We start from the raw sequence: 11,895 nt of genomic DNA, 5'->3' as shown, positions 1-11,895 counted from the left end.
CAATCTGGCTACCATTCTAAATGAGTTACAGATTTTTGAGTCCTTTATGAAAAGTAAGGGACCAGTAGAAGAAAAGACAAATGTTGCCCATTCCATAAAGTTTCATAAAGGTTCATACTCTGGAACTAAGTCTATTTTTTCGACCTCTAGTTCTAAAAAGATCTAGAAAAAGAAATGAGGGAAGGGGAAGGCTCCCATTGCTGGGAAAGGTAAAGGCAAAGCTAAGGTTGAAAAGGAAAATGCTTCCACTGTAATGTGAATGGTCACTGGAAATGCAATTGCCTCAAGTACCTTATTGAGAAGAAGAAAGAGAAAGAAGGTAAATATGATTTACTTGTTCTGAAAACTTGTTTCGTGGAAAATGACTATCACGCCTAGATACTAGATTCAGGAGCCACCAATCACGTTTGTTCTTCTTTACAGGGAATTAGTTCCTTTTAGCAAATCAAAGAGGGTGAAATGATGCCCAAGGTTAGAACAGGAGACGTCATTTCAGCTCGTGCAGTGGGAGCCACTAAATTATTTTTTGGAAGTAAATTTCTGTGTTTAGAAAACTTATACATTGTTACCAAAAGGAGGAGGAACCTTGTTTATATTTCCTATTTAATTGAACAACCGTATTCTATTTCTTTATGAAAAATAGTGTGACTATTTGTTCAGCTAAACTTAAAAACAACTTATTTGTGTTAAGACCAATTGAATCAAAAGCACTTTTAAATCATGAGAAGTTTAAAACTGCAAATACTCAAACAAAAAGGCGAAGAATTTCTCCATGTAACAATTATATGTATCTTTGGCATTTGAGATTAGGCCATATAAATCTCAATAGGATCAGGAGATTGATAAAGAATGGACTTCTAAGAATAGAAGATGATTCATTGCCTCTATGTGAATCCTGTCTCGAAGGTAAAATGACTAAAAGACCTTTTAATAGAAAAGGTTACCCAGAGGGAAAAGGTTGACTATGAGGAAATTTTTCCCTTGTTGCTATGCTTAAGTCTATAAGAATTCTCTTATCCATAGCCACATATTATGACTATGAGATATGGAAAATGGATATCAAGACTACTTTTTTGAATGGCAATAGTTTAGCCCGAGGTCAAGAGCAAAAAGTTTGCAAACTGAATTGATACATTTATGGGTTGAAACTGGCATCCAGATCTTGGAACATTAAATTTGATACAACGATCAAATCTTTTGGTTTTGATCGAATTGATGAACCTTGTATCTACAAGAAAATCATCAACAATAAAGTAGTATTTTTAGTACTTTATGTGGACGATATCCTACTCATTCGAAATGATGTAGGAGACCTTTACTGACTTTAATAGACAACAGGTACCAGTCCAATCCAGGGTTAGACCATTGTTCTGTAGTTAAGAACATCCTCAAGTATCTTAAGAGAACGAGGGACTATAAGCTGGTTTATGGAGCAAAAGATTTGATCCTTATAGGATACGCCGACTTTGATTTCCAAACTGACAAGGATTTTAAGAAATACACGTCAGAATCAGTGTTTACCCTGAATGGGGAAGCTATAGTGTTGTGTAGCGTCAAGCAAGGATGTATTTCCACTATGAAATCTAAGTATGTAGCTGCTTATGAAGTAGCTAAGAAAACAGTTTGGCTCAGGAAGTTCCTAAGCAATTTGGAAGTGGTTCCAAATATAGACTTGCCTATCACCTTATGCTGACACAACAGTGGAGCAGTAGTCATTGTTAATCTATTTATGAATGCTCTCTCTCAACTAAAGTGTTTGAGGGTAATCTAGAGAGTCTAGGTCTACAAGACATGTATATTGTATAATCTAGGGCAAGTGGGAGATGTGCAATGAGTATATGGATGCCCTAGTTTATTGTACTTATTTACAATAATCCCGCTTTTTAGATTCTGATATCATGTACAATCCACTAACTAGAGTTTTAGTTCAAGTGGGAGTTTGTTGGGTTTTATGCCCTGAAACTTATAGATAATAAATGTTATTAATTTACCGTCATCAATAAAGAGTTATAGATGTTAATTCAAATTTTATTTTTTGTGTCATTTGTCTATTTTGTTTAATAACCCTAAATCCAATAAAATAACATCCAAGGCTGCCTTATGAGTCTTGAGCTGTATGTGGAGACATACAGGGATCAATGTTCAAGATACAGCCTAAAGGGTCTATACTATTAGAATAAGGAAGGTACCTTATCCTGGTAACACTATGAATACGACCCACTTTATATTTGATATAAATACAATGATCCAATGCATTTGTATAGTTGACATGCGAGTGGGGTTATCCTATGCAATGAGTTTGCATAAGACTGGACCATGAAATAGTAACCACTAGATATTACACCGTTAACTAGTTAGATTTCTATTTCAATAGGATGACCTAGGCAACTTAGTCTTAATCTTGGGTATATTATGAACTCCTATTCACGAGGAATTGTCCTTTTATTTGTGTGGGTGAGGGCGGCCAGTTCGCCAATACCAATATTACTACCATTTTGGGGACAAGACCAAGTAGGGAGTTGGGAACATAATAATACAAGATGGAATTCACTTCTTCTCGTCTTAAGGGTAAGTAGATGAGTGTTCGTTTAAGTGGTGTCTCCACAACTTGAACAAAGGGTCCTACCCTCTCATTGGCCCAAAAGAGGTTTCTATTTATTGGTTGGATCATAAACAGGTTGTTCATTAGAGGAGCACTAGTACTTAAGGAGTCAGAAGTAACCCAAGGGTGAAACAATAATTTAACCTAGTTGGAATTACGAACACTCATGAAGGATTAACTTGCTGTTATTGGTCTATATCTGTGGACACAGAAATATATTTGTAGTGAGAAGAGAGCAGTTATGGATTTTCAGTGGAGTGTACCTACAGTTAACAAATATTGATTAACTTGGTTAATGAGTTTAGCCAATTAATCTCATATCGTCGGAGCTTCTGATCTACAGGTCCACCAGATCCCCTTGTTAACTCACTAGAGAATATTTAAGAGGGATGATTTGAATTTTTCAAATTAATATGACAAAACCATATATCCAATTAATTAATTTAAGTGAATTAGGTTCACAAAGAATTAATTAATAGAGAGGCTTTGCACATATACATACGATGATTAGGATAATATTATATATATATATATATATAATTGATTTAATGTATAAATAGTATTTAATTAATGTAAAAATTAAATTAAATAAGTGTTATTTAATTAATTAATCGTAGAAAAGAGAAATAGGAAAAGGATTATAAAAAGAGTTTGGCCCTTCTCTGTATAAAGACCTTCCTATGGCCCCTTTGGGAGATACTGACACAGATATAGATAATACACAGCACAAAGTGTTATTGTGCAAAATTTTCCCTAAGTCACAAAAAGAATCCTCTCAACTCTCCAAAACCCTTTTCTCCTCTCCCTTTCCCATTAATTGGATACACTTATCCCTCTATTGGAATCCTAGAGAATAACGAGGTTACTCTCGTGGTAGTATTCGAGATTATTCACGAAATCGTTCGTGATTAAGATCATTGAATCTTCGAGAGGATTGTTTGTGAAGCTTGGGAATCTACAAAGGTAAGGATAGTTCTAATCTTTTTTCCTAAAGCATTCTATATTACATGTTTATATTTTGTTTTAGTATATTGAATTTATTTATATAAAAATCGAATTGTGGGATGCGAGACATTCTCACACAAATGCTTCCGTTACGGGATCCGATCCCTTAAAAGTTTTGTTCTAACCAACGTAGGATTCAATTGAATGAATTAGTTAGGCAGTTGAAAATTAAATATTCAACCTAATGTTGCCCTAGATCTTAATGAAAATAGACAATATTGAATTTGCATGCTTTCCATCAATTCGAATTAGATTAATTAGTTGGTTATGATGATTAATCAGCTTTTCTAATTAGTTCTATTAGGTGTAAATAAATATGTGATTTCAGTAATGAGAATTTGATGATCAAGTGTGTTGAATAGGAAAACTCCATAATAACCTAAGCTAAGCTTTCTCATATAATTTCTCAACTTTTACGTTGTGTGTTTATTTTATGCAATTTAATCTCATCTGCTACCAACAAACATCAACCCCCACAATGCCCCCCACACACAGTCACCTCGGCTGTGAACTGTTTGATAAAGAGAAGCTTGAGAGCGAAAATCTCAAATTGAACAAATTCGTGTAGAAGGCACATTAGAAGAAGAAGAGACGGTGGTCCAATTAGAATAAGAGCGAACACTAAGGGACCTTGCCATCCCTGATCTGACCCAACAGCCTCTCTACATTACCTATCCTGATACGACAGGTAATTTTGAGCTTAAGATTGGTTTAATTCATTTACTGCTTGTCTTTCATGATCTTGCAAGTAAGGATGCACATAAGCACATTAAGCACTGAGGAGCAGCTGAATCTGAGAATTTTTCCATCCTCCTTAAAGGATAATGCTAGAGATTGGTTTTACCTATTTCCAGCTAGATCAGTGACCACTTGGAGAAATTCTTCCCTACTTCTTGAGCTACATGGATAAGAAAAGAAATACATGAGATTACACAGTTGGCTAAAGAGACACTGCGTGAGTATTGGGAGCGTTTCAAACGCCTCTGTGGTAGTTTTCCACGTCATCATATTTCTAATATGCTTCTGATTGAGTACTTCCATGAAAGGCTTGTACCCAATGATAGAATTACTATTGATGCAGTTGCAAGTAGAGCACCAGTCAATAAGATTCCTTCAGAAGCCAAGGCACTCATCTCAACCATGGTAGCGAATGCACAACCGTTCAGGACCTATGCCTTCTATATCAAATGTGTTCACAAGAGGTAAATGAACTTATAACTGAAATGGTAGAACTAACTACTCTTGTGAAATAGGTTTTCTCTACGAAGGTGCAACCGCCTAGGAGCCTGTTGCTAAGATGAACTATGCTGGAAATCAGCCAAGTGGAGGAATATATAATTGCAACCGTTGGGGCAACTAAGGGAACTAGTTTGAGTAGCTCAGGCATACCTCTTGAGGATATGGTGAAGAGGCTAGCAGAGTCTGCCATGCAACTCAAGTAGAATCAGGAGCATGGCCCTCAGATTTCTCAGTTGCTCAATGTAATCAACATACTAGATAGTCAGTATGGGAAACTTCCTCCCCAATTAGTGTCAGATGTTCGTAACATCATTACCATTTCCGTTATTTGCTGCATTGAGAGTTTTCCGTTGCCTGTTGTTGAGTCTATGATTGAGCGAATTGAGGTTGTAAGTGAAGAGGAAGCTGAGGAAAAGATGACCAGTTCGTCTAAAAGACGCAGGGTAAGTTTTGATCCGCCTTTGAATTTGAATTCTTATGTTTCTATTGCTTCTTTCCCTAGAATAGGTTAATTGTTGCCACGAGAGTTGCACAAGGTGAAAAGGTGCAATCTGTCATGTCTTCTGAGAAAAGAGCTCTACTGAAATGGGCAAAAAAGTTTGGGTTGAGGTCCCTGCAGAGAGAAAGAAAGAAGAGGTGGTCAAGCAGAAGGTCGTCCTTTCAAGTAACTTACCTACTAAGCAGGAAGACTCAGATACATTTTATGTGCATTATCAGATAGGCACTAGAAAATTTGAGCATCCCATGCCTGATCTATTGTTAACATTATGTCTGCTCTTGTTTTCTGTAATTTTCAATCTCATAGATTGCACCTTTCTGACATTTTGGTGCAGTTAACTGACCATTCCATTGTTAGACCAGTAAGTTTAGTTAAAGATATGCTTGTTAGAGTCAATGGCCTAGCTTTTCCTTCTGATTTTTATGTAATTAATATGAATGTTCACTCCCCTTCTTCTGAATTATCTGTGTTGTTAGGTCGACCATTTTTAAAGACTGCTAAAGCTATTATTGATGTAGATAAAGGGTTCTTAAGGCATGAAGAAAAATTTGAAACATCTCTTTTTTATTTATGATACTCATGTTACTACTTATCTTGTGTTTTTTAGTTCTATTCTCTTTTAGGATAGTAGTCAACCTCCTAAATTGGGGGTGGGAGATGGTGATATGATAATCAATGATGAATTTGAATGATAGAGCTGATTTTGATCGAGCATAACGACCTTAAAAAATTTTGCTACCTGGAGGCAACTGAGATTTACATTTGATTTTTCTTTCTTAGTTTAGGTTTTTTTTCCTGTTATTTTTATTTTTATTGAGCTTAATTATTTTCATTTTTCTTGATCTTTAGGTTTTTGTAGCTCCTGAGAAGATGAGAGAGAATTATGTTTTCATGAGCCATATATCACTACCATTCTTTGTGCTAAATTTAGGGAATTTTTCTATTTCCCTTGCATCTGTTCCATATTTTCTTTTCTTTACCACATTGGGGACAACGTTAGATTTTAAGTTAGAGGTTGGTGATGTCCGTGTTTTGGCTGGAGCGCTTGAGCATCTAAGCTCAAGTTGTTTTATTTTGTGTGCTTATGTATATTTGCTCATGTTTTATATGGTTCGTTATGATTACTAGTTTATGATGCACTCCTTTGTGATTTTTCTTGCATAAGATGATGTTTGAGATGAATAATCATGATTTTTAGTCACTTTTAAAAGTTTTTCTTATTTTTCATGCACCTCCCTTAAGTTCTTTGTCGACCTATATTAGGTATTGTATGCTTAGAATTGTATTACATAGCTTGTATTTTTTTTGTCACTCTGAAAGACCTTACTGATTAGAGAGTATCTTGCATGATAGGTTGTCACATAATACTGAAGAGTAAAAATGATTTAAATGTCTGCTTAAACGTTAGCTGATAAAATGTTGTACGGAAAGAAAACATCATGAAAAAGAACAATAGGAAAATGAGCTTGTAATGTTTGTGCATGACTAGAGGTGGAAAGAGCTACCTTGCTGTGATTAGTTAGGATACTTGCGTGAAAAGAGTGAGTATAGTTCTTTGCACTTATGTGTGAAATCTAATGCCCCTAGGTAAAAGAAATGCAACTTTAGGGCCCTAGAGTTTAGTTTCAGGCACCTCAGTTGACATTACTGCTTTGATTTTTTTTTATTTTTTTTTTTTTTGGGCACTTGATAGTTAGTGCTTGAGCTAGTAGGGGAAAACAAATTTTGAGCTATTTAAAATCATTCCGGGTTATTAGGACTTAATTAGAAGGACTTTGAACTCACTCTTGCATGAATAAATTTAGAATTAGTTCTAAATTATGCTTCATTGACTGATTATGAATTGATTCCATTGTTGAGTACGAGTTAAATCTTAGAAGACTGTTAAAACTTGAGTAACGAACTATGCAAAGTGAGTGAGCATATCTTTTGTATGATGTGTGTCCTACCTTGCTTGAAGAAAATCAAGAATTAAGTTGGGGGTATTTGATAGCACTGCAAATGTGTTATTTTGCTCGACTTAATTCAAGATTGTTCCTGAATTTTGCACATTTATTTGGTTATTTTATAGATTTCAAGGATCTAAAAGGTAGAACTGGGCATTAATGGCGAAATGGAGCTAAAATGGGCCAAAACAGGACTTAATTGTATCAACCAGAAAGAAAGAACTAAAAAATTTCCATTTTGCCCTTGCTTGCACATCGTCACGACACCCTATGGTGCCATGCTCAAAACTGTAAGGCAAAATGCTTTTTATTCGAGAAAAGCACACAATAGGGTCACAACGTTTCGAACCTGATGCATGAGGAAATCCCATCGCAGCGCTGTACCCTAGCGTTGTGGCACCATCTCGATAATTATAAGTAGAACATTTGGTTGTCTAGGGTTTTTCTCTTCGATTCCAGCCAATCACAGCACAATTTCTCTCTATTTTCTTCTACTTTTTGGTCTGTTCATGTATCAAAACAATTTCTTGTTGTCCATCATGACATTTATCGGCTAAGGTATCTCTTTCTAGCTTGAGTTTTAGAATTTTCCCCCCTACTTTCATGTACTTGTGAGTATTTGAACCGAATTATATTATGATTGTTGATTTAATTCTAAAAATTACAGTGAAGAGTTCTCTAGCTAACTCTATTCCCTTTATCTTCCAAAAGGGATCCCACCATCTATCTTCATCCAAGATAATAGTGGAGAAGACTTTTTAGTGGTGACCTTTTGGTGGTGTTTGTGTTGTACTTATCAAGACTGGGAGAATACTTGAAATTTGGTTTCTTCAAAGGTAATTAGATTTCTCCCACATTCTTCTATAAAAGCATGTTTAATCTTATTTTGTTATGTTTTTATGTTAATACCTGTAACGAAACTGGGATAAAAGCGATCACATGCTTCTGTAAAGGAATTCGATTCCTCCACCTCAAATTTGAATTAGTCGAATGAAAATAACTCTATATCAAAATAAAACAAAAATTAAAAAAATTTACCATAATCGAACAAATAACATCGACCTTAAAACAATTACCATCATGATATATCAGTTGCAATCATGATATATCAGTTGAGGATTTTGGATATTTCTATTTCTAAATGTTGTTATACTATTTGGCTTATTTTTAAGTTTGAATATTACTATAGTATATTGTAGCTACTATCTATCCAGTTGAGATATGATTGGATTGATAGTTTATTCAGCCCTCATACATCGTTATATTTGGTAGTCTAATACATTGGCTGACAATTGATTCTTAAAAAAATATATATATTACATGGTCTTAATTGTTTTTCTCTATTCTCCAAACCCAACCACCGAAACATTATCAGAGAGAGAGAGAGATGGATCCAGTGCCAAAGAACACCAAATTTCATTTCACACATCCAAACCACCCTTTGATTTACCTCTCCGACGACCAAGATTACTTATGCAGCGGCTGCAAAACCTTCGGTTCCGACAGCCGATACCGATGCCACGGCTGCGATTTCAACCTCCATGAATACTGCGCCAACTGCCCAGAAAAGCTGTCATCTTTCCTCCACCAGCACCCTCTAAATTTGAAATTCCTTATTACCAAACCCCAAATTGGAGCCCTAGGCCACCAATTCTGCGACATCTGCCTCGACCCCGTCGACGGCCTCGTCTACCGCTGCAAAGACTGCGACTTCGACGCTCACCCACTTTGCACTCAACTCCCTCAAGAGATTTCCCATGTGATCGGCGGCAGCCATTCTTTGAACCTCCAAAAGCTTCCCTTTGGAAGCTGTGTTATTTGTGGAATGGACTGTTCCTCTCTTTGGGTTTACGGTTGTAAAGTTTGTGGACTCTATGTCCATTTTGATTGCCTTTTGGAGCCCTCAGAAGAATCCCCGATTCTGCCGCGGAGTCGGACCGCCCCACGGGGGATTTCGTTTGCACCCCCACCCCCACCACCGCGGCCAGTTCCTTATGGTTTCACCGTTTATCCAGGTTACCCTTCTGGATACCATCGTGAATATTTGTATAATAATTATGTGAATAATCCTCAGCCAAGTCTATATGGATATGCACCACCGCCGCCTCCGCCACCGTCGTCGTCACGAGGGAGAAAGCTTAAAAAGTCAATGTTTTATCTGGTGGGTAGACTGGCTATGAATGTAGTGACTAGTACTGTTTTTGGATCGCCTTTAAGTTTTTAGTTATATTCGAAGGTCGAATTGGAAAGTACGAAGAAGATTCATGCCGTTTTCTCTCTTTTCGTTTTCTTCTTCCCTTTTGTGTTGTTTGTTTGTTTTTATGAATAAATTTGTCATGAAAACTACTAATGTGCATATTACTCTACACTTAACTTTGTGGATTTTACACAACTTCGTTTCTTAAAACTCTTCTGTTTCTTTTTTTTTTTTTTTTTTGTGATATTTTAGAAGTTTGTTAATGATATGTCATAGTATGAAAATATGAGTGAATTTGTAGATCATGAGGTGTTTAGTTAATGATATGTTAATGGAATATTTAAGCTCTTTGATAACCGATTAGTTTTTGGTTTTTAGTTTTTAATTTTAAAATTTAGGTAAGTTTGAAATTTGATAACTAATTGAGTTTTCTATTTTTTTCGGTTTTAAAAACGTTTTTAGAATGGTTAAGGAAAATGAAAAACAAAAGGCCTGTTTGAAAATCATTGGATTTTGTTTTTCTTTTTTGTTTTTCTTTTTTATTTTTTGAAAATTTAGCCAGTAGATATTACTTCCACTCCAAAATTTCATTCTTTCTTATCTATTTTTTTACCAATGCATTAATGTTAAAAGACCAAGCCAAATTTTGAACACTAAAAAAAATAATTTTTAAAAACTTGTTTTTGTCTTTAACCGTGGTACTTAAGAAATATGTGTTATAAAAAATAAAGAAGAAATAGACTTAATTTTGAAAGAAAAAATGAAATGATTATCGAACGGGTGAAAAGAAAATTATTTTTTCAAACTGTTTTTAGGTTTTAGAAGTAAGCTTGTTTTTTAAGTACCATAGTTCCCTTGTGGTCTGGTGGCAAGGATGGCGAACTTTCATCCCCAAAACTGTGGGTTAATACATTAAATTCATTATTATTATTATTATTTTGTTTTCTTGTATTTAATGATATGTTTATTTTTGTTTATTTTTCTCCATTTCATTTGAGATTAATCGATCCATTTAAATATTGGTAATGTTTATCAATGTGGATTTTTTTTTAAAAAAAACGAAAGTTAAAACAAATATACAATATTAGAATTATGTATGTTAGACAAAAATAATCGTAAAAATAAATTAATTTTATTTTTATAAAAAAATACAAAACTAAAAAAGTCATCAAAAACCTTTTTTGATTTTTATATAATAATAATAAAAAAACAATTATTAAACATGTTTTTTGTTTTTATTTTTTAAAAAATAAAAAACCGAAAATAGTCTGTAACATGTATGATTTTTATTAAAAAAAAATAAAAAGCCAAAAATAGATTTTAAAAAATGAAAAACAAAAACGAAAAAATGAAAAGCAAAATAATTACCAAATAGATCTTGAAATATTGAGTTTGATTTTGATGGACGTCAATGAACAACAATAATGAACAAATGTTATGGTTATTTGTTAGTATAGGTAAAAGTATATCTAATATGTTGAAAACAATGTGTCAATAATGGTACAAGTAAATTAATTAATTATTGGTCAAATTAAAGTAAACTTAGTTAAGTGGTAATTTACATAACCTCATTCTCTCGAGGTCGAATGTTCAATCTCTCATCCCATAATTATTATACTAAAAAAAATAATTAACTATTGTTCTCTACAAAAATTTCATTTAATTATTAAAAATATTAGGATAAATTGGCCACGACAAAAAAAAAAAAAAAAAAAAAAAAAAAAAAAAGAGGCGTGTCCATCCAAAAACAATTTATAAGTTTTTAAGTTAAATAAGTCAATAGGGGAGATTTGAACTTCCAAAATTTTTAATGAAGGGACTTCATTAATTTCTTATTTAAATAATGTTTTGATGAATTAAATTGTGTTTTAAACTTAAGTTTGTTATAATATGTCAAAAATGAGTTTATATCTACGTCTCTTTCTTAAAGTTGGAGATTTAATTTTCTATATTTATGATTGTGGTGTAAAGAGTTTATTATAATATTAAATAAGATATCTTTTTCCTCTTAAATTTAAAAGTGTTATATAAGATATGCTATCGAACCTCAAATTTGGAGGTCAATAGTATGAACACTATGTCAATTGAACTACGCTCTAACAAAACAAAAAAAGAAAAACTATAAGTTAGTTACATATTCAACCCAAAAATTTAATTATGTGTTTCGATTAAAATGAGCATGAATCATCAATGAAAATTTTAATTTCTCACTTTGTTTAAATTTTTATAATAATTTGTTTATATAAAATAAACAATTTTTCCCAAAAAAGAAATAGTATGACGAAAGCTTAGAATGTCATTTCCAATATAAATATATATATTTAATAATTTATTACCCACGTCATAGACATTTATAATTTATGTTTAGATATTATAAATTGACCAAAAATAGAATTTAGTTGGGATA

General features: G+C 33.5%; 1 protein-coding gene across 1 annotated transcript; it reads left to right on the top strand.

The window, feature by feature from the left end:
• The first annotated feature begins 8,673 nt into the window (after positions 1-8,673).
• On the top strand, positions 8,674-9,639 carry LOC120073578 (uncharacterized). The gene has a single exon (XM_039026401.2). It carries the CDS (start codon positions 8,679-8,681, stop codon positions 9,513-9,515), a length of 837 nt encoding a protein of 278 aa, XP_038882329.1. The 5' UTR covers positions 8,674-8,678; the 3' UTR covers positions 9,516-9,639.
• The last annotated feature ends 2,256 nt before the right edge of the window (positions 9,640-11,895 follow it).

This window comes from Benincasa hispida, chromosome 3, assembly GCF_027475165.1.
Source record: "Benincasa hispida cultivar pf3 chromosome 3, pf3_genome.v1.1, whole genome shotgun sequence".
NCBI lineage: Eukaryota > Viridiplantae > Streptophyta > Magnoliopsida > Cucurbitales > Cucurbitaceae > Benincasa > Benincasa hispida.
The sequence above is the reverse complement of the archived record's forward strand: the minus strand, read 5'-3'. Positions and strand labels throughout refer to the sequence as shown.